Source organism: Phyllostomus discolor, chromosome 2, assembly GCF_004126475.2.
Source record: "Phyllostomus discolor isolate MPI-MPIP mPhyDis1 chromosome 2, mPhyDis1.pri.v3, whole genome shotgun sequence".
NCBI classification, from domain to species: domain Eukaryota; kingdom Metazoa; phylum Chordata; class Mammalia; order Chiroptera; family Phyllostomidae; genus Phyllostomus; species Phyllostomus discolor.
In genome coordinates, this window is record NC_040904.2 from 108,950,175 (window position 1) to 108,974,220 (window position 24,046).

Here is a 24,046-nt window from a genome sequence, read left to right on the forward strand (position 1 = left end):
CTTTTTCGTGCCAAAGAGGAAATGGGAGTAAGGTAAGGGGTGAGGGGAAGAAAGCCATTTGGTACCTGATATGATCGGGCTTTTTCCTGTCATGTGAAAAAATGGGGCAGGATTAAAACATAAGGGAAAGGTGGTAAAAGAATGAAAACGCAAATGTGCAAAATAAGCAAAAGACTAGCATGATATGAAAATAAAGCAAGAATTAAAGGAACAAGCTTAAGCTTTTAACCTAACAAAATAATCGAATATATCTGTTGCATTATTTTCACATATTATAGAAATACATGTGTACAATTAATTCCAACTCTTAGGAATCTGAAACACTATTATTTTAGAAGTATTAAAAAATTTACTTCAAGTATTATGGTATAGAGTATTCTGGTAGGACTTAGCACACTTGGGCATACCTCTACTATTATTTTAGGCCTTTATTATTACAGCTATTAAATACTGTATAGTAACTTCTTCATCTTAATAATCTATTCCTTATATATCACTATAGATATATCTATATAAACCTGAGACAAATAAAATCTTTTCATAAGGAAAGTGGAATCATTAATTAAGAATTTCAGTGATTATAAAATATTGTCAACCAAAAAACCCACCTTCGTGCTCATCCCCTTTTCATTAAATGATAGCAGAGACTCTAAGGCTACAAATAAGTAGAGTTCATCTTTAATCCACATGTACACTTCTTATTTTAAAACAAACTAAAAAAACCAAGCATTGATATCTACAGTAGCATATAGAATACTTTGCTTTTAGAAATAATATAATACATTTCATGCTTTTAGCTTAATTTTCTAGTTACGACAACTAAGGAAAGCATATTATTATTCAGCTTTATTAGTTTTACCAGCTTATAACTAAAAAATGTTAATATTTAATTATTTTCCTCTCTATTCATCCTTTCTGAATTTATCATGAAAAGTCAAAGAGAAATATAGGTACCAGTAATCCATCTAGCATTGATCTGAGCCTGAAGTAAAGCTGCCACACTGAGAAAATGGCCTGACTATCTAAAATAGAAATATTATTTTGGCTCCACTGCTAGGATTATATCCTAAGAACCCTGAAACACCAATCCAAAAGCACCTATGCAACCCAATGTTCATAACAGCACAATTTACAATAGCCAAGTGCTGGAAGTAACCTAAGTGCCCATCAGTAAATGAATGGATCAAAAAACTATGGTACATTTACACAATGGAATTCTATGCAGCAGAAAGAAGGAGCTCCCACACTTTGCGACAGCATGGATAGAACTGGAGAGCATTATGCTAAGTGAAGTAACCCAGGTGATGAAAGACAAATACCATGTGATCTCACATTTAACTGGAACCTAATAAACAAAACAACCAGGCAAGCAAAATATAATGAAAGACACTGAAGTTGAGAACAGGCTGACAGTGACCACAGGGGAAAGGGGAGTGGATAATGGGGGAAAAGGGTGAAAGGTTTACAGGAACATTTATAAAGGACACATGGACAATAACAAGGTAGGGTGGAAACAGGGGAAGGAGGTGAGGAGGGCTGGGGTGGTAGGGGAAAAATGCAGAAAACTGTACTTGAATAACAATAAAAAATGCTAAAAAAAAAATCTTAGGATTTCAGAAAAAGAAAATAAAAAGATACCAGCAAAAAAAAAAAAAAGAAGAAAAGAAAGAAAAAAGAAAAGAAATATTACATTGGTAGATCTCCCATGTCTTCAGAAAGTATATATACTATAGACATATAAAAATCTCCAGAGACATGAAGAACCAGAAATCTATAGCCAATCAGAAACAAGCTAAACAATTCATGAGACATAAAATGTTTCATTCCTTATACTAATTCAACCACATCACACAAAATATGACCTCTTCAGTTAAATTTTAGGTTATAGAATAATGCTTTTAAGATACATTTTATGAAGCACAAGATCAGGTTTTAAAACTATCAGAAATTCACATTTCTCTCAGAAAGAAGGTCTTTTGAAAAAGTTCATTTTTGAAAATATTATATGTCACTATTCTATAAAACTATATAAATAATGGCAAATTTTTCATCATATGATAGATACCTATGGTGATTATGACAAAAAATGTTCCTCTAAAAGTAATCCACAAACAATCTAAAAACAAAACAAAATAAAACTTAAAACAGTAGGCAAAAAAAATATCTTTCTTTGAATAGCAGGATTCTTGGATTTTTAAAGTTAGGGCACAAATATCATAAATACAGTCTTTTATTCAGAAGCTAGTAGATTATATTAAATCAAACTGGACTGAGAACTGATTTGAGAAGTAGGTCAGATACTCAAGTCATATATAGGTAAAGAAAATTATTTGCAATTATTTTCAGAAATTCAGTTTTTTATGAATTTCATGTAAGAAATTTAAATACATTCCAAAATTTTAAAATGAAAAAGTAAAGAAAATTCTAAATAATATTTAATAGATTACTCTTTCTTTCCTTTCCCTTTTATAGTTACTGTCCTATAACTTGGAAAATATTTAAGACTTCTGTTACAAGGTTTGACTTTTGCTTCCTGTTTGTGAAAGAGTTTTATATGTTTATATGTTCTATTCCTACAAGTCTGCTTTTTACCAGTGTTTTCATCAAAATGTTTTTTAAAAGTACATGAAAATGAAACTAATTTGCTAATTAATTAATATTAATTATATTTCCTAATAATGCAAATGGACTAGGAAGGTTTTTAAAACTAGTTTCTAAAATGTTTTTTAATAACTGTAGTATCTTATTTAATCAAAATATAGATTGCTTGGAATTTCCATATCAAGTTTTTAAAAAATGCTAGGTTTTGGGCCTCAATTTTTTCACAAACCAGCTGTGTGACCTTGAATGACAACCATGTCTCAGCACCTCCATTTCTTTACTAACAATTAGAATGTTGAAATCAATGTGTCATCCCATTACATACAGATGGCATGTCCTTTGTAAAGCAGCCTCATTTCTAAAGGTATTATCTTTTTTTGTTTTGCAAGTAAAAGGTAACATGTCTACAACTGAGAATTTAACAGTTATTTCCTGCTTGATTTTAGTTACATTTTAGTATCTATGCTAATTAACAGAATTCATAAAACAAATAATAAAAAATGAAAAGGTCCATGCTTAAATCAGAATTCATGTTTTCTACTGTCTTAAATGGCAATGCAATTTTCTCTAACATTGTGCTTTATTTTGAAGCCTGAGATCATTTCTCACTGGAGTGTTCCATGAAAGCTCATTTCACTCTTAACATAATGGTATAGTTTCCATGGATTTATTATATTTTCACTGTGTTAAAGTTTAAGTGTGTTTTGAAATCTGAAGGTTAAGAATTCTAACATTACCTCATGAAGCTGTGTTGATTGAGATCTTTTATAAAAATTTGATAATCATACTATTTTGTATTTTAATTTCCTACTCTGGCTATGGAAATTTGCCAGGAAAGGCTAGAAAGATGATTTAGTTTTCACAGCTTAGAAAACAGTTTTAATTTTTCATTTTCACTTTACAATAGATAATAACATTAGCATATATTATTTTTAAAGTCCCACATAACTCAGGCTTAAAATCATATGCAATCATTATTCTTTCCAGTTTATATTCATTCTCATGTAAAGAAAAATTATTTCAAATAAAACACACCATATACCATTTAAACATTTGGTAATACCAGATACTGGAGAAATGCTCAAATTTGAATTTTTTTCTATATAACCTCATCATCAAGAAATCAAAGCAAGTGTACTAGGAACCCATTTCAATATATTAAATATTCAAGCATGATTGTCTCCATTTAAACAAAAAATATATAATAAACTTACCAAGAAAATTATAATTATTTTGCTAATGTACATTTTTAAAAAAGAATATCACCTCTACCATTAAGTGAATACATAATCTTGTTCAAGTAATTAAAATAGTCAACCAATAATATAACAGAAAATCAATGAACTAGAACCCAGTATTACTCTCAATTATCACAACATTGTTCTACTTTTTAAAATTTTATTTATTTACTTATTTATTTTTAGAGAGAGGGGAAGGGAGAGAGGAACAGAGGGAGAGAAATATTGATGTAAAAAAGAAACCAACAGGTTGCCTCTCGCATGCACCCTGACTGGGGACCAAACCTGACCTTTCATTTTGTGGGATGATGCCCAACTTAGGGCTTTATTTATTTATTTATTTATTTACTTACTTACTTACTTATTTACTTATTGAAAAAAGACAGGCATTCTTGAATAAAAGACCAATCACTTTTATTCAGGAGGATGATCCTGAGACAACCCTTTAGTGTGTTAATACATGGAAAAAGATAATAAAATATTTTTTAAAGATTTTATTTATTTATTTTTAGAGAGGGAAGGGAGGGAGATAGAGAGAGAAAAAGAGAGAGAGAGAGAGAGAGACAGACAGACAGACATCAATGTGCAGTTGCTGGGGGTTATGACCTGCAACCGAGGCATGTACCCTGGCTGGGTAAAATATTTTATACACTCACTCATTTAAGCAGAATTTACTGCATTAATATTTTATAAAAATCACTTCAGCAAAAAAAATTCAGTTTTTGGTAGCTATCAAGTTTAGTTAAAGGCGCACCAGCTGCCACACAAACTTCACATAAGAACAACCCCATTTCCTAAACTACTGGTTAATAAAAATTATTGCAAAGATCAGAATCACCTGGCTTAAAATTCATAGACAAACACTAAGTAAAAATGTATATAAACATCATATAGGACAGGAATGCAAGGTGGGTAGTTCACCTGACTTATTTATCCATTATGAAGTCAACACAATTTGTAATCAGATCTATTTCCTAACATATGAAGAGTAGCTCAAATTCAAAATTTATTTATTATAATGGTCCAGTGAATATCAACCAATCACTATAAAAATTCTTCTTGTTTCCTGTTTAAACTTTGCTTAAATTTTAGAATTTAGAATTAATGTTGTCATTTTTCATTTGCTTTTTAGGGTCCCCTTTCCTAGAAGGGCATCTTAGATTCAGTGAATTGGTTTCAGGAAAATTATTCTGGACTGTAAATTTAGCGAATTATGAAGGAAAGAGTTGCCAAATCACAGGAAAAGTCAGAAAACTGAAAATACAGAAAGACTGAGACTAGTATTTGAAATGTATTACCTGTTCCAAGTTTTGAAGGCATTGCTGGCTCGTTTGAACAGATATCCCTCCATTACAATGCCATTGGCAGCATCTACATTATATTCTAACTTAGAATCATCACTGGAGAAATCCTAGATAAAATAATACATAAAAAAATTTGTATCACTTGAGTAAGTTGCCTAGATAACAAATTTATCCTAGAAAAACAGCTTGAATGGTAGAAAAAATTTGCATTAAGACAGTTACATCAACAATATTCATAAGGAGATAAACTTAAATATTCAATAACAGAAGAATGTTTCAACATATAGTATTTCAATTCAGTAGACTATTGTGAAGTAATATAAAAAGATGATTATTGGGATATACTCTCAAAAAGAAAAAATGTATAAATTGTACATGTACTGTGATTAAAAGTACAAAATAATATCTATAGAAGCAGACAAAAAGAACAACTAAATATTATACAGGGTGTTATCTTTAAAATGTTTTCATTTTTTTCTAATATTTTAGGGTGATGTGTGTGCTAACAATTAAAAAAAGGAATATGGATTTTTAAAATGGGATTACCACTGTTTTCTAAATAGATAACAATTATGGTAGTTTTTTAATCTGGTAGAAGTAATAACTCCACTAGTTGGAAGTAGTGAAATAAAATAGTCATTTTTTCTTAAAACAAAATTTAGTGTTGCAAAGGAAAAGCACAGTTTGAAGTGGGCATGTTGAGCTCACTTTTTTCTATTCATAACCTTCTTCTATCATTCTAATCATTTTAGTTTTCACTTGAATGCACTTTAAACTCAACTTTATTCCAAGGATTCATGAAATTTTGAAATCAGTAGTCCTATCTTAAGATATTTCCTGATGAATTTTCAAAGTAGTCTAGTAAAACTGCAAGACTGCTGCTGTTTTCAAAGTTAAAACTTTAAAAATCAGTCTCAGAAATTTCAAAATTACTCTGGAACAATGATCAATGATTAAAATGTGATCTATTAGGGAGTAAAATTCTGTCTTGAGAAAGACTTTTACACAGGCTGAATGACCTGTGAATGACCACGTGCCAAGTCCACTGGACAGAGAGGTACTGCACTGAGGGTGTGGAAGGGTGAGAATCACCTGAGGGCCTTCCAAATCTAAGAGTCTACAAAGATGGAAAAAGGAAGTAGACTAAACTCAGAATTAAAAACAGTAACTCCCCTGACATGTTCCAAAACTTAACCATAAAGTCATGATAATCCAAAATAACTAAATGAAACAAAATCTGTAAATGAATCGTCACATTTTCTTCCTACTTTTTCTTTGGGGGAAAAAAAGAGAAACATTAATTCTCTCACTTAAAATTTATTTCAAGCTATAATTTATTTAATTATGCAGACAGGATTAAGTCAACAATAGATATAATTCAGTTTGGCAACATTCTAAGTTTCATTTGCAGTATCAGCAGTTTTTTTAATAACTCTGATGCTACTTAAAACATCAAACAACACTTCACTGAAAACAGTGCATTTGTAAATGTTCTTCTAATTTTCAACTATATTTCTTGAGATAAATTATGTCTTTAATTTAATTACCATTAACATCAAATTAATATTTTATAGTACTTAAAATGTGATAGATTATTTTTTATAATGAAAGCAATAAATAATGTTGGATAAAATATATAATATTAGAATTTAAATATATTGATGTACTGGCAAATTAGGAATACTCAAAGGCAAAAGATTAAGTGAAAATTGGAAGCCAAGCAGGTAAGCAGAGCAAGGAAGCTAGGTTTCACCTTAAAGACATCTGATTTATCAGAAGAATGTGAAGCTTTGGTGTGGAGTCCAGGGAACAGAAGGCAAGAGTAGGGTTGGCCAAAAAAGGGAATCTAATAGAAACTTTTCCTTTTGAAATTGCAAGTAAGACAAGAAGGACCATTATTACCACATCGATTCAAGACTATGTTGGAAGTCCAAGCCAGCAAGGTAACAAACAAAATGCAAAGGACTGGAAAGGAAGAAAAGTGACTATCATTATTTGTAGATGATATGATTTTGTTCAGAGAACTTCCAAAGATGTACACAAAGAATCCAGAGACAACTTAGTGTTAAAAAGACTGCAACAAAATTAATAGTTGTAAAATCAATACAGAAAAGTCAATTTCATTCTAATACATGACAAAGGTAAGCTGTGAAAAAAATTTCAAGGTAACATTTACAAGCTTCAAAAATAAATAGAACAAAAGACAAGAAAATTATCAAACTTCATAAAGTGCATCAAAGAAAACTTAAATAAATAGAAAAATATTTCAAGCTCATGAAGATATCAGTTCTTCTCCGAACTGATGTCTAGGTCCAATGTAATCTCAATTAAAATCCCAAAACTGATTTTTATGCAACCTGAAAAGCTGCTCTTGAAATTTATATGGAAATGCAAAATTTAGGCAATGCACTTTTGAAGGAAAGAGGGTAGAAGGCTTTGCTTTGTCAGATACAAGATGTACTATAAAGTTAAAATAATTAATGGCACAGTACTGGCACAATAAAGACAAAAAAACAGTGAAGCAAAATAGAGAGCCTGAAGCCAGCCTCACATGTATGGAAATGTGATCTTTAACAGAAGACAAAATGCAGAGTAGTAGGGAAAGAATAAACTTTTAAATAACTGATTAGCTACCAATGTGATAATAAAAGGAAACTGGATCTCTACCACACATCACACACCACACACAAAAACCCAATCACAGATGGATTCAAGATTGAAATATAAAAGACAAACTTATAAACACTTAGATTACAGAGGAGATGTATCTTCATGATCTTGGGTTGGGAAGGATTTACTAAACCAGATGCAAAAAGATACACATAAACAAAACCTCAAAGACTTAAATAAAAAACACATACACTCCAACAGGGAATTTATATTCAGAATATATGGAGAGCCTGATTAACAGGCAACCTAATAGAAAAATGGGAAAAGGACTAACAGAAGTTTCACAAACAGGATATCCAAATGAAAAACTACAATCAGATGTTAATATCTACCCACCAAAATAGGCAAGATATTAAAAACTCTCACAGTACAATGAGGTGGCAAATAGCAAGGCCAAGTCTCACACAGTGCTGCCTGCTGGGAATGGTATAACATTTTGAAAAATAGTTGTAAATAGACATACTTTCCCTTAATTAATTGACTGAATCTCCCCTTCCCACCCTTTTTTTGTTACCTGTAATGCAGCCTTGTGTCAGCATTTAAGGGCAGGAAAAAAGGTAAGTATACACAATGAACACAAGTAATATTACCTTTTTTAAAGGAAAACAGTTATTGACTATTACTTAAAATCAAATAAATGAATTTTAGATTTAATAATCTACTAGTTTTGAACTGTATATATAATAGGGAAAGACATTAAAAGATACACACTATTAACCAAATAATTCAGTTTAAGCAAACAGTCACGTTTCAACAAATACCATGATCTTGTTTTAAGTAGAAATGACTTATCACAAATTTTTGACAATTTTTCCATGGTAATGTCATTAAAACAAGTTATCCAATCAAAAATACTTTAACCTTAAACAAAAATAAAACATGGAGTCTTACCTGATTATAGCTAGCAGTAACAAATTTAAAGATAGTGTGGTATGTTTCTCTTTGAGTATTAATAACTCATCACCAATAAATTTTCCTTATTTTTATTACTGATTTCATTTTCATTTTTTTCCACTGACATATTCTATGTCAGATATAGTTTACTAGTATTTTAAATTCTAAATGAACCATAACAAAAGTTGATTTGATTGCTCAATACCAAAGGAACATATTTCTTAAAGTAATGCTGAAAGGCATTTTTTTTTCCCCTTTAAGAGGGGTCAGTACAAACATAGTCCCCTAGTACCACAAATTCTGAAATTGAGTTTCCCACATCTAGGAAAATCTCAGAGGTCAATATATCATGCATGTAATCAATAAACTCACCCTGGGAAAACAACTAATCAAGGCAACTGCCATGACAGACTAGAAGGCATCTTGTCATATACTTGTATTATTATATTCTACCTCTAATTCTCTCCTTTTGTTTTCAGATAACTACATAAAAAATGTCATTGACTACATAAGATTAAAAAAACTGGTTTCATATTTAAAAGTATATTTTTGCCTTGGCTGGGTAGCTCAGCTGACTGAAGCATCATCTTGTACACCAAAAGGTTGTGGGTTTGAGTCCCCGTCAGGGCACATACCTAGCTAGGTTTCTGGTTTGATCCCCGGTTGGGGAGCATACAGGAGGCAACTGATTGATGTTTCTTTCTCACATGGATGGGTCTCTCTCTCTCTCTCTCCCCCACCCCTTCCTCTCTCTCTAAAATCAATAAACATATCCTCGGATGAGAATAAAATATGTATTTCAAATATCAGTTTAACCTTAGGCAAATTAACAAGAAATGCAAGTGAAATTTCAGCATCTCATAAGATGGAGAGTGCTACAGTGCTTACAGATGGAAAGTCCATAATACCAAACACACACATTTATGGTAAGGTGTTCCCCACCTCTACCTACTCTGCCCACAATTCCCATCCCAAACCACCCCCCCACCCACACACACCCCTTTACAGGGGTTGGTAGTATTATAACTGAAACTATAAACAGTGTTTTAAATTCTAACCAAGTGCCACTTTTAAATTAATTAAGGCCCTAATAGAGTGACATTTTTATAAACTGGTTCAAGAGCATGGCTTTCAAATATTTTGATGTAAAGGAGTAAGAAAACCAAATGCCTAAACATCTGAAGAATATTTTACTTTTCACAAAAAAGGAGGGATTCACATACACAATTTAATAATTAAAGCAACTCAAAGTATGTGTTCAAACACAACGGTATCTTGCTGAACCCAATAATCAAACAATTGGGTAAAATGGAAATTAATCTCTTTTAACTTTTCCCCTCAGCTACCTTTTGTTGAATGGTGGAATGTTTTTGCTCCATCTCTCTTTTTTCTTTTGCGGCATCCACAACCAGTTGATCCAACTAGAAAGGGAGAAAATGAGAAAAGTATATATAGATGTAAAAAAACAAGTATGATTATTTTTAAAAACCAGAGTCGCAGTAAGTCAGTCAATTTAGGGAGGGAGGTGGGTTTGGAGGGGGTGGGGGGGAAGATTGGGGAGAAAATACAGACAACTGTAATTGAACAAGAATAAACTAATTTAAAAAAAAGGCATTTTGGCTATAACTTAAAGTGGAAGTTTTTTTGTTTTGTGGTAATAAATCCTCTTTGAAAAGCTCTAAGTTAACTTCTCTAGGGAAAATGTTTCTAAGAACAGTCAAGGTTCAAACAAATGTGATAGGAGGCCGTGTCAAGGACACAACAGTGATAATGCATTCACTCCTTGAATAAGGAAAATGACTCCATCTTAAGTCACCTGCCGACTCAGCAATGTTGGTAGTTACAATCAAAGATAGAAAGAAAATACACTGGTGATTCTTTTCCCTGCAACAACAAAAAGTAGCAACTAAGAATGGTAAGACTTCCTCTGATCATTCAAGATACTTCCTGTTTTCAAGTTGGCTTCCTAATATTATAATTAAATCTAAAAGGTATAAAAAGAATTCACTGGATAAAAGAGAAAAGAAAAAAAATATAATAGCAGTCATTCATAAAACCAGGGTATAAAATCAGCAACTTAAAAAAAATTTAAAAATATTTTTATTGTTGTCCTTTGCTCCCCTCCTCCCAGCCTCCATTCTCTCTTCCCTCTGGCCATCACCCCACTGTTGTCTGTGTCTATAGGTTATGCATATATGTTCTTTGTCTAATTCCTTCAACTTCTTTCATTCAGGGCCTCCCTCTCCCCTTCCGTTTGACAGCGGTGAGTCTGTTCCATGTATCCATGTCTCTGTTTCTCTTTTGTTCACCCGATTCCACATATAAATGAGAGCCTATGGTATCTTTCTCTGACTGACATATTTCATTTAGTATAATAATCTCCAGGTCCATCCATACTGTTTCAAAAGGTAAGATTTCCTTCTTTTTCATAGCCACATAGAATTCCATTGTGTGACTGTACTGTAGCTTTTTTATCCATTCATCTACTGATAAGCTCTTGGGCTGTTTCCAGATCTTGGCTATTGTAAATAATGCTGCTATGAACACGGGGGTGCGTGTATACTTTCAAATTGGTGTTTTAGAGAACATCACCAATTTTTAAGGGTTTTTTTAAGCTAAAAAACCTTAGGATATCATAAAATCCCATTTCTTTCTCACTTTTCAATCAGAAAAGATGATCTTCCATCAAGAGAAGTATTTGATTTCTAGTATTACGACAAATCGCTGGCTTCTTGACCTCCTTTTTGCTAGAATAACTAATAATTGGGTTATAAAATACTCCATTAAGTGGTTCAACTCTTCTACACTGTGATAAATGTCATTTCACCTTTGAATCCCCACCACCTCTGATTAATGTGTGATAAGTGAACAAATAAAAATATAAATATCAATAGGAATATGGAAGATAAAGTATTAAATGCACAAAGTTTTAATTGATATCCTTTAAAAACTGAACTGAAAAAGGACCTTCTTGTAAAGTTTTTGATCTTTTATTTACTGTTACAAATCATGTGCTTTGTGCTCCCCCCCCACAGACCAATAATTTTCAGCACAGATTCTTAATACCACTGAATACTTATAAAGAACCAACAGAAAACACACTGAAACAGAACTATCACTGTTATAAAATATTGGATTTTGATGGTAACTATACTACCACACTTTATGATCTAATACATATATATTTTAGTGACATGTAACAGTAATTTAACAGTAATGCTGGTACATGCTGCACTAGGAAAATGTTTGAACTCAATACCTTCTTATACTGAATAAGTGGAATAATCCTTGGGCCACAGTTTTACAGCCTATAACTGAATGGCACATAACTATTCATTCATTCAGATTGAAGTGCAGAACAAGGCAACCTCCAAGATTCAACCTGATATTTACAAACTTGAAGGCATATACCTTCCACACAGATGGTTTTCTGCCTGTCAAATTCATAGTAAATTCCTCTTCTGCATTCCACCCCACTGCTATTGCAGCAGTAAGGGGGGAAATTCCCCTTCCAATATTTTGGAGAAGTATAAGAAAAAGTATTTTTCAACTTGGAGGAAAATTGAGGTATGAGTTGGGGAACTGTGAAGACTAGCAGTTTTGTCTCCTAGATGCCAGGGAATATATTAGGAACAGGGAGTTTGAAGCACAGCAAAAGGTATCCCATGTTTCTGTTAGTGTTGGACATTATGAGTTTAACAGGTTCCTGTAACTAGACAGGCACCCCGATTATCTACCTATGTTCTGAATGCCGTCCACTCCTACCACCTTCTCTTTCTGCTTTTCAACTTTTGCCATTCCCTTCTGCTTTTAAATTTGTGCAAATCATACTACTTTAAATAAAGCCTCCTTCCAACTCATATTCCTTTCTAGCTACCACCTTCTCTTTCTTTCCTTCACAATATAGTTTCTTGAAAATTCTTTCCTGTTCTCTACTTGCCCATTTTACTTTCATCTCTACCCACAGTAATTTAGCTTTCTAAATCTAAATTAGGAATTTGAATTCCTGCCGCTAGGACCTTCAACTCTCTTTCTGCTAAACCCAATAGACAGTTCTCAGTCCTAGGAGATGATTCTCTCCAGTATTTGTACTGACAACCACCCTCTCCTTTTTGAGACACTCTAGGCTCCCAGTTGTCTATCTTCTCTCTCATTTTGTTCTCATGGAACTCTTCTTACCTAGCAATCTCTTAAAAATTGGTCATTCTTAGGACCCTGTCCCAAGCCAAATTCTCTTTTTAGTCTATACTAGTAGACATTGACTTTAACTTATCAAACCAAAATCTTTAGGCATGGTGTTTGGGCATTAACATTTTTTAAAAAGTAGCTACATGATTCTGAGGTATCTATTAGCTCTCATTGGTTGCAATTTAGCAACTATATGCTATTCATTCCTTTAGTCTATATCTTGCCCTTGAGCTCCAGGTGTATCCACTTAGATATCCTATCCTCACAAATTAACACATTTAAGCCTGAACTCATTATGTCCCACCACCCTCAAATTGGTTATATCTTAAATACCCCTCACGTCCATCTGAGTCCATCCATACAGCCATGACCCCAGTTTCAGATGTCATTATCTCATAACTGAATTAGGAAAAGAATATCCTAACTGGTCACCTCCAACCAGGCCATATTATCCACTAGGCACTAAAGGTATCAGGACTTAGATGTTTTTCAAGGACCTACAAAAGTATTTGAGATCTGGGAAGGGGAAGATGGCAAAACTGAAATTAATAAATACCTAAAATAAATAATTATTTTAACTAGACAACTATAATACAACTCATTTTTTTATAAATTATACTTAAGACGAGGGTACAATCTAATATTTGATAAGATGTGGGGAATACCTAGGTGTTATATCCTACCAAGTCTAGGTTAGATATCCTATCTATATACAAGGTAAGGCAAAAGTAGGTTTACAGTTGTTCATATGGAAAATACTAGAACGATTAATGTATAATAATATGAGAATAAACCCTCATATACTCACAACCGAAAATCTATTTTTGCCCCACCCTGTATTCCTTTAACACTGATCCTCCACTATGTGATAGAGACAGCTACCAATATCCATTTTTCTCTCCTTATGTCTTAACAATAGAACTCCCAAATTCTAGTATGTCACATGATTACCTAGTATTAAGTCTATCTTTCCTAGCTTTCCTTGCACCTTGTGTGACAGAGAAGTGTACCACTTCTGGGAAATACCCCTAAAGAAAGGGAATGAATCTTTCCCTTTTCCTTCTTCCTGTTAGAAGGAACTGTAATATGATGGTAAAAGCTTGATCAGCTGCTCTGAACCATGAGGTAGAATCAAAAGATATATTAAGTCAGTTTCTCTGTAGACCAATGACCACCAACCATATCAGGCCTTTGACTTTACATATGAAAAATAAAATTCTATCTTGTTGAGGTTACTACTATTTTCAGTTTTCTACTGCATACAAGCAAACCCAATCCCAATTTATATACCCAGAGAAGGTACTCGGCACAGAGATTAATACTCTGGTAATTTGGTTTCTTCTAATAAATTAAGTTCTGTAGAAGCAGAACACAGTATCTCTGTAATTCATAGCATATGCCCTGTATACCATCCTTTTCTCATACCCTCCCAATACACACAAGCATGTACCATATTTATTTTTGGTCAGTGAATAAAATTCTCATTTCACTATTACCTTTCTCCCATTTCCCTAAACTCTAGTTTTCATCCTTAATTCCCTCTCCTCAAAAAGGAACTTAAATCATTTGGGGAAAAAATCACCTAAAAATTGATACTATTCAATCCAGAGAGCTCACCAATCAACAAAAAAAGAATGTCCAAGAACACATCTAATATAGAGTTCTGATCAGATATCAAAAATAATTTGAACATAATGAAATTTCTATATAATATTCTTAAATTATGTCAACTCACACATGTGCATGTTTGTATAAAATGAGAAAGTTCACAAGTTCTATAATCTTAAGTTTCTAACATTTTACTATTTAAAATAGCAAAATACAAAATTTTTTTAAAACAAAGAGCTATAACAAATGAAAAACCAATTAAGACAATACCTCTATTTTCCAAGTGTAAGAAAAATAAATCAAGTTATGTATACTGTGAAACAGATACTTTGTTTTTAAGTTCTCCTTTTCAATACTCTCATGTACCATCTATAATACTTTTAACTTTAATCTCATTTTGGCTGCACATTTAACCTATACACAAACCTGCTGTTGCATCAAACTTCTTCATTAAATAAGTAAATATTAGATTCCCAACATGCTAAATTTGTTTTTTTATTATATTTTATTGATTATGCTATTACAAACACTCCAATTTTTCTCCCTTTGCCCCCCTCCACCCAGCACCTGCCCCACTACCTCAGACAACCCCCACACCATTTTTATGTCCTTGGGTCATACATATGTGTTCTTTGGCGACTCTATTTCTTATGCTGTACTTTTTATCCCCATGATTATTCTGTAACTACCAATTTTCACTTCTTAATCCCATCACCTTTTTGGCCCATCTCCCCGACCCCCAATCTGGCAATCATCAAAACATTCTCCATACCTATGATTCTGTTTTTATCCTGTTTATTTTGGTTTTTTTTAGATTCAACTGTTGACAGATATGTATTAGTTGCCATTTTATATTCCTATTTTTTTCTACTTCTTCTTAAAGAAGACCCATTAACATTTCATATAATGTTGGTTTTGTGATGATGTACTCCTTTAGCTTTTTCTTCTCTGGGAAGCTCTTTATCCATCCTTCAATTCTAAGTGATAGCTTTGCTGGGTAATCTTGGTTGTAGATCCTTGCTTTTCATCACTTTGAATATTTCTTGCCAATACCTTCTAGCCTGAAAAGTTTCTTTTGAGAAGTTAGTTGACAGTCTTATGGGGGCTCCCATGTAGATAACTAACTGCTTTTCTCTTGCTGCTTCTAAGATTCTCTGTCTTTAACCTTTGGCATTTTAATGATGAAGTTTCTTGGGGTGGCCTCTTTGGGTTCACCTTGTTTGGGACTCGATACTTCCTGAACTTGTATATTTCCTTTATCAAGTTAGGAAAGTCTTCTGCTGTCATTTTTTTTCAAATATACTTCCAATTTCTTTCTCTCTCTCTTCTCCTTCTGGCATCCCCATGATGCAAATGCTGGTACACTTGAAGTTGTTTTAGAAGTTCCTTACACTAGCCTCATTTTTTTTGGATTCATTTCTCTTCTTGCTGTTCTGATTGGGTGTTGTCTTTTCCTCCACATCACTGATTTGATTCTCAGCTCATCCCCTCTACCATTGATTCCCTGTAAATTGTTCTTTATTTTAATTAGTATGTTCTTCATTTCTGACTGGTTCTTTTTATATGGATTCCATGCCCTTTTTTATGCTGTTGAGGTTCTCACTAAGTTCAATGAGCATTCTTATAACCAATGTTTTGAACTCTGCATCCAGTAGCTTACTTGTCTCCATTTTGTTTAGTTCTTATTTTGGAGTTTTATTCTGTTGTTTCATCTGGGCTATGTTTTTTGTTTCCTAATTTTGGCAGCTTCCCTGTATTTGTTTCTTTGTATTAGGTAGAGCTGCTATGTCTCCCAGGCTTGGTAGAGTGGTATAATTTATTAGGTGTCCTGTAGGGTACAGTGGCACAGATTCCTCTATCACCCACGCTGGGTACTCAAGGTAAGCCCACTGTGTGGTTGTGTACACGTTCCTGTTGTAGTTGAGCTTTGGTTGCTGTTGGCACATCCAAGGTCAGCCACCACCTGTATTCTATCCAGGGTTACACAGAATAACTACAAAGCGATCTGCATTTGGCAGCTACTTGTGTTGGGCTTGGAGGTGCTTGGGTGAGGCCAAGCTGTGAATTAAGGATGGCTGCTGCTAGTGCCCAGATTGGGGCAACTGAGTGAGAGTTAGGAACTCACTGAAGCCAGATGCTTCTTGTTTTCTAGAATTTAGGAGAATTTGAAGCATGGCCCAAGACAAGTCATTCAAATAGAGAAGCCACTGGAAACAGCTTGGGTGGGCCAAACTGTTGGGTGATGTAGGGCCTCTAGGATCCACCAGGGCAGGGCAAACAGTGTGAGCCAGGTTGATGGAATCTCAGATATGGCTCATGCCTGCCAGCTCTGTGGCTTTGTGGGTAGAGGGCTCAGAAAAGGAACAGTGGCCTGTGCCAGCACTTCTGTCTAGGAGAAGCCTGCCCTCCCCCCTGCTTTCACCTTGGTGTTGGGACAATCCAGTTCCTCTCCATATGTCTCTGATGCCTTTCAATCTACTGCCCCCATGTTGGAGCTCAGGGGGATAGAGTCTAGTAAGTCTGTGCATGGGCCCTTGAGAAAGATGTGCCAGAGAGTCCAGCAGTTTCTATCTTCCACAGCCTCAATCCCCACTGGTTTTTACAGCCAGAAGTTATGGCGACTTCTCTTCCTGGCACTGGAACCCTGGAATGGTAGGCCTCGTGCAGGGCTGGGACCCTTCACTCCTTAGACATTGCTCCTAATTTTTATCTGCCACACACAGGTGTGAAACCAGCCTGTTTCCAGTTTCCACCACTCCTACCAGTCACGTTATAGTTTCTTCTTTAATTCTGTAGTTGTAGGACTTCCATTTAGTTCTATTTCTGATGGTTCTGAATGATGGTTGTTCTATAGTTTAATTGTAAATTTGATGTCATTGTGCAAGGAGGTGAGCTGTGTTTACCTACAACTCCATCTTGCCCAATATGCTAAATTTGTTTTAAAATACAGATATCAGAGCAAAGACAACAAAAGCAAAACAAACAGGTGGGACTACAACAAACGAAAAAGCTTTTGCACAGCAAAGGAAACCATCAATAAAATGAAAATTCAACTTTTCAAATGGCAGGAGATATTTGCAAATCTTGTATCATATAAGAGGTTAATGCCCAAAATATATAAAGAATGCATACAATTCAACAGCAAAATAACCAAAGTGATTTAAAGCAGTCAAAGGATCTGAACAGACATTTTTCCACAGAAGACATTCAGATGGCCAAAGAAAGGTACGCAATGTCACTAATAATCAGGGAAATGCAAATCAAAACCAAGGACAATGACCTTATCCTCTCATGCTTGTTAGAATGACTATTAACAAAAAAACAAGAGAGAACAAAGGCTGGCCAGAATGTGGTGAAAACAGACCCTTGGGCACTCTTGGTGAGCATGTAAATTGATGCAGCCACTACACAAAACAATATGATGATTCTGCATAAAATAAAAAAGAACTACCCCATATATGTTCCAGATATTCCACTTCTAGGTATGTATCCAAAGAAAACAAAGACACTAACTCAAAAAGATGTCTGCATTCCCATGTTCACTGCAGAATTATTTACAATAGCCAAGACATAGACACAACTTAAGTCTCCATTGATGGACTGATTAAAAAAATGTGGCATATACATACAATGGAATATTCTTCAGCCATTAAAAAGGGGGAAATCTATCCTCATGATAGGCCTTGAGGGCATTATTCTAAATGAAATAAGTCAGAAAGAGAAAAATAAATACCATATGCTTTCACCTATATGTACAATTCAAAAACAAAACAAAACAAAACAAAACAAAACAAAACTGAAAGTTATAGATACAAACAACAGTTTGCAGATTGCCGGAGGTGGGATGAAGAGTGAGAGTGAAAGGGCTGAAGGGGGTCAAAAGGTACAAACTTTCAGTTATAAAATAAGTTAGTCCTACAGATGCAATGTACAGGGTGGTGACTATAGTTAATAATACTGTATTATATATTTCAAGTTGATATGAGAATAAATCTTAAAAAGTTCTCATCACCAGGAAAAAAATTAAAACTATAGGGGTGATGGATGTTAAAGTTAATGGTGATCATTTGTGTGTGTATGTGAGTGTGAAATCATTATACTGCATATCTGAAAGTAATATGTCATTTGTCAATTACATCTCAATTTTTAAAAATACAGATATCAGGGTGTAACAAAGAATCAAAAGGTATACCTGCGCGCCAAGATCCTTCATGTAGGGCCCAAGTTCACTAAATAGATCATATCCTTGATGAAAGAAGGCCAAGTGGGCATACATAAAGGATAGCATCTAATAGGAGAAAAGAAGATTAGCATTTTAAAATAAACTATTAGGTAAACATTCCAAAATTCTTAAAAATCCTTATCTTACCTATGTTTAAAAAATTATTCCACAAGAGCTCAAAATATCAAACCTATTTAAAATTAAGCCCAGTCACTTTTATTTCTTCTTCTTCTTTTTTTTAATTCCCACCCAACGATATTTTTGTATTGATTTTAGAGAGACAGGAAGGGAGAGAGAGAAACATTGATTGTCTTCCGTATACCCCTGATCAGGTATCAAACTGGCAATCTAGGTATGTGTGCTGACCGGGAATCAAACCTGCAACCTTTTGGTGTATGGGACAATGTTACAACCAACTTAGCCACCTAGTCATGGCTGAGTCATCTTTCTTAAGAGTATTTTAGAAATATTTGCAAGTATGACAATAAATAACTGATTTTAGAGAGAGAGAGAGATGAAGGGAGACAGAAAGAGAGAGACAGAGAGACATACTGATTTGTTGTTCAAATTGTTTCTACAAGCATTGGCTGATTCTTGTACGTGCCCTGATCGGGATCAAACCCACGACCCTGGCATATTGCATAATGCTCTAACCAACTGACCTACTCAGCCAAGGTGACAATAAAGTTTACTTAAAAGAAATTTCTAAACAGTTTAAAATTTTAACAATGCCCCAAATTTTAGTTGTTTGGACTATATCCAGATGATCAAAATTCTCATAGTAATAGTTTAAAGAATCAAGTTTTCAATAGCTTCACCATCCTCCTAGGTACATCATAAAATATCTATGACTTTGAACAAAATTCACTGGCAAAATGTTAAATTGCAAATAAGACATTAAAAGATTAAAAGGAGAAATAAGTACTCAAAATAATCCCACTTTACAAACTATTAGATCACCAAACACAACCCAAAGTAAGAGAATGCTCTTTTTTTTTTTCCAAGATACCAAAATAAAATGAGTCAACAGACTTTGCTATGGAGGTTTCTTTCTACTCATTCCAAAAATCCAAAATGTCCTTAATGGGCTGAGATTTTCCTCCAAGTTTTCCTGTATGTTACCTATTCATGACAGAAAAATTATCCCTACTCTCATTAGTTAAGTTGGAACATGGGACAAAATTAAACAATTCAATCACAATGTTAAAAGAATCCATTAACATCTGTGTTATTTTTAGCAAGGAGAGGCATGTTTAATTTTCTGAAATCTAAAATAGTTCTTAAGGTCCTTAGTACTCCAGAATCTTTCAGGAAGGAATGATTTTTAAAAAAGAAAAAGCAATTAAATAAACACAAAGACAAAAGACAAAGCTTACTAAAAATTATTCTGGAATGAGATAAAGATGGTTGTAGAACTTTGTGAATATAATATAAAACACTGAATTCTATTTTAAAAGAAGGGATATTAATAGCTAAAACTACATAAAATGTAAAATATACCAACACATCAAAACACATAGCAAGCGTATTGATAAATGATAAACAAGGAAATCAACACATGACAAAGGTTTAATAGTTTTAATTTGTAACATGAGATGTTACAAATCAGTATGAAAAAGATGAACACTCCAATAGGAAAAGAAGCGAAGGACATAAATAAGAGAACACGGGTACACAAAAAATATGGAAAAAATGTTCAAACTCATTTGTATTAAATAAGTGCAAAATTGAACAATCAGATCATATTATCTACACAATTGTGCATAGAGTGGGGGAAACTAATCCTTGGTATTAGTAAAATGTGGTAAACATTCACTAGCATACACTACAAGTGGAAATGTTGTGTTACCCTTGAAATTGACAGTGTTTTTAAAAAGTCTTAATAAATGTTCATACCCTTTGACTAAGTACTCTCTTGCCTTAATCTATCCAAAGAAATATTATTCATTAGAACAATTCATTACAATGCTATACTTTAATGTCAAAAACGTGGAAATTACTTTTAAAAATGACCATTAATGGGTGAAGTTAATTTATGGTATATTCAAGGTCAGCAACCTATGACTAGCAAACTATATCTAGCTCTACCACTCGTATTTCAAATGGCCTATGAGCTAACAATGGTTTCTACATTTTTAAATGGTTAAATAAAATGAAAAGACATGAAATTCGTGATGCACAAAAATTATATAAAATTCAAATTTCCTTGTCCATAAAGGAGTTTTACTGGAATACAGACATGTCTTGTATTTATATATTGTCTATGGCTGCTTTCTCATTACAACAGTGCAGCCAAGTAGTTGTGACACAGGCCATATTGCCCACAAAACCTGTAATATTTGCCACCTGGCCCTTCAAAAACCAGTTTGCTCACTCTTCATAAATTCATATGATAATGCTCTACCTGGCACAAATATCATCATTAAATAAAAAATATTTAATGGCATATGATTTGGGAGTGTATTAGTGGAAAAAAAAAAAGGCCCTGAATGATATGGCTCAGTGGGTTGAGCATCATCCTGCAAACTGAAAGGCTGCAGTTTCAATTCCCAGTCAGGACAAATGTCTGGGTTGCAGACCAGGTCCCCAGTTGGGGATGAGCAAGAGGGAACCCACTGTGTTTCTCTTGCACATGGTTGTTTCTCCCTCCTTTCCAATAAATAAATAAATAAATAAGATCTTTTATAAAAAAGAAAGTTATAAAACAGTATAATTGATTTTATATCAATTATTTCTATCAGTAGAAATGATTTTTATTTTTTTTAAATTAAATGCAATTTTAAAAAGTACATAAGCACGTTTACATATACATACATACATACCCACACATAGAAGAAGAGAAAAAAGACAAAGATATAAACCAAGATATTACCAGTGGTACTACTCCCTTCGTAGTAGGATTTATAAGTATTTTTATTTTTTTCTTCACACATTTTATTTTCTAGTTTTCTACAATTAACAACATTATTCTCAATCTGGAAAAGGAGGTAGAGGTAAAAACGAAGTAAAATGTGCTTATCCAATAAGAAATAACAAATATATAACACAGAATTTAGGGAAAAGCTAGGTAGAGACAAGGATGAAGAGCAATTCAAGTATATCCTTTCAAATAAAAAATAGTATCAGAGAAGAAAAATTATTTCTAAATTTTCAAAATGTAAGAGTGTAATGTCAAACCACTACCATTTCCTGCCCACTTCTCCTTATTAACTTTAAAACAAAAAATAGTAAAAAAAAAAAGAAAATCAGTGTCAACATGGGTATAGAGGCTAAGAAAACAAAGTGATCCTCAATTTTCATCCTATTTGTTTTCTAACTGCACACCAAAGAACAAACCTAAAGGCTGATCAATACATTATCAGCAAACATAGGGAAAAAAAATTCTCTAAATGCTATTTATATATGCCCTCAATCTCAAATATTTAAGTGTATGATTTAAGGAGATCAGTATAGTAAGAGATGAGATACAGATAAATAACTATAAAGGTGAAGGAGACAAAAAAGTAGTGATACATATTTAGTACAAAAAAGATAAATAAAAAGATTAGTTAAAAACCTGGAATAAATATGTATACACATACATATATTGGGTTGGCCAAAAAGTCCATTACATTTTTCTGTAAAATAAAAGATACATTTTTCATTTTCACCAAATAGCTTTATTGATTTGGATATTTTGAGCATGTCGGCTATCTACCACTATTGGCTTCTACTGGGTAGAGGCCAGGGGTCCTGCTAACATCTTTCAGTGCCTAAGACAGCCTCACAGCAAATAATTATTTGGCTGAAATGTCAATAGCAGCAAGAAACTTCACAAACCACTTTTGACAAGGCCAATCAGTCACAGCATCTTCTCCATACAGTGCACACATCTGTTTTTTTGTGTGTTTCAGTTGTGCTTTCTACCTTTCTTGAAATAATACAGCAAAATATGCTGAAAATGTTGTGTATCTTCCTCCATCATCAATATTAAAATGGCTGCATAAAAATTCACCAATTTTGATAGTTTCTTTTTTTAAAAAAAGCACACTGATATAACAGCTGTCACAATACACTACAACAAAATTGTTTTGAATGACATTAAAGACAACTAAGCACTAGTAGAACCATCATTTGGGAAAAAAGCAACAAATATTTTGGTCAATCCAATGCAGACACATACACATACCATGCTTCTTTAAACACTTAAATATGTACATGTAGTTTCATATTAAAATATTTAAAACATCATTTCAATAAATATCTTACTGATTTTAGGATTTCTGATCTTCTTTTTGATTGAAGGACATTAATCTGGGGGAAAAATACACTTCGTTAATCATTACTTTAAAGAATAATCCATAGTGCAGTATTGTAAAAGTTGCTTATTCTAAAGGTTTAACATTTTTCTGGAAGTAAATAAAATTCAATTTTTTTATCCTTTGGCCTACTTTTTGTGAAAACCGTAAAGACAGACATACCAATGAAACTCTCATCTAGGTTTGATCTCCAAGAACAACTGACTGAGTTTAAATCATAATATTGTAGTGCTAAATCTATCACTTTGATAGATATTTGAATTTCTTAGAATTCCATCTTTTCCACATTCTCCTTATCTAATTTGCTTGTCAAGACCCTTCAATATACATTCTAATGCAAACTGTCATTACTTTTACCACTACCATCAACCACCATCATATGTTTTCTAGACTGTTGCAACAGTCTATGAACTAGTGTTTCCACTCTTGACTCAGAAACCAGAAGGATCTTTTGTTTTTGAAAAGATTTTATTTATTTATTTTTAGAGAGGGGAAGAGAGGGAGAGAAACATCGATGTGTGGTAGTCTCTCATGCACCCCTACTAGGGACATGGCCTGCAACCCAGGCATGTGCCCTAAGGCTAGGAATTGAACTGGAGCCTCTGTGGCTCACAGGCTGACACTCAATCCACTGAGCCACACCAGCCAGGGCCCACAGTGATCTTTTAAAATGGAAATCAGATCATGTTCCATTCAGCTTAAAACTTTCCAACTTTCTAACACAGCCTTCAAGGCCTTTTAGGACTGGGCCCTGCCTTCCTCTCCAACCTAGTTTTCTACCACGTTCCATCTTTTGGTGTTCAATCACTACTCAAGACTACTCCCAACTCAACGCCTACATGCTAGTTCTAACTTCACATCATGATATTCTGCCCATATGAACACAGGCCTATATCTTACCAGTCAGGTCCCAGCTTAAATAGTAACTCTTCACAAAGGTCTAAAGTAGGCTATATACACTCTTTAGTACATGAACCCTATTCATTTTCTTCATAGCAATCATAACTACCTGGTATTTTGTTA

At 33.5% G+C, this 24,046-nt stretch overlaps 1 protein-coding gene and 1 pseudogene across 12 annotated transcripts in view; both read right to left on the minus strand.

Annotated features, from left to right (window-relative positions):
• The window catches only part of ACAP2 (ArfGAP with coiled-coil, ankyrin repeat and PH domains 2), a 165,179-nt gene that overhangs the window by 50,167 nt on the left and 90,966 nt on the right, over positions 1-24,046 (minus strand). For 5 of the 12 annotated variants that reach the window (XM_036018333.1, XM_036018329.1, XM_028503158.2 and 2 more), the window contains 6 exons: positions 22,974-23,018; positions 18,696-18,791; positions 10,054-10,128; positions 8,328-8,339; positions 5,138-5,250; positions 66-86 (listed from right to left, as the gene is read on the minus strand). In XM_036018333.1, coding sequence (XP_035874226.1) covers positions 66-86; positions 5,138-5,250; positions 8,328-8,339; positions 10,054-10,128; positions 18,696-18,791; positions 22,974-23,018 — 362 coding nt within the window. The remainder of the gene's footprint in view (positions 1-65; positions 87-5,137; positions 5,251-8,327; positions 8,340-10,053; positions 10,129-18,695; positions 18,792-22,973; positions 23,019-24,046) is intronic. The other 7 variants (XM_036018334.1, XM_028503175.2, XM_036018327.1 and 4 more) reach the window with 4 other exon arrangements.
• Positions 8,968-9,109, minus strand: LOC114491273 (annotated as a pseudogene).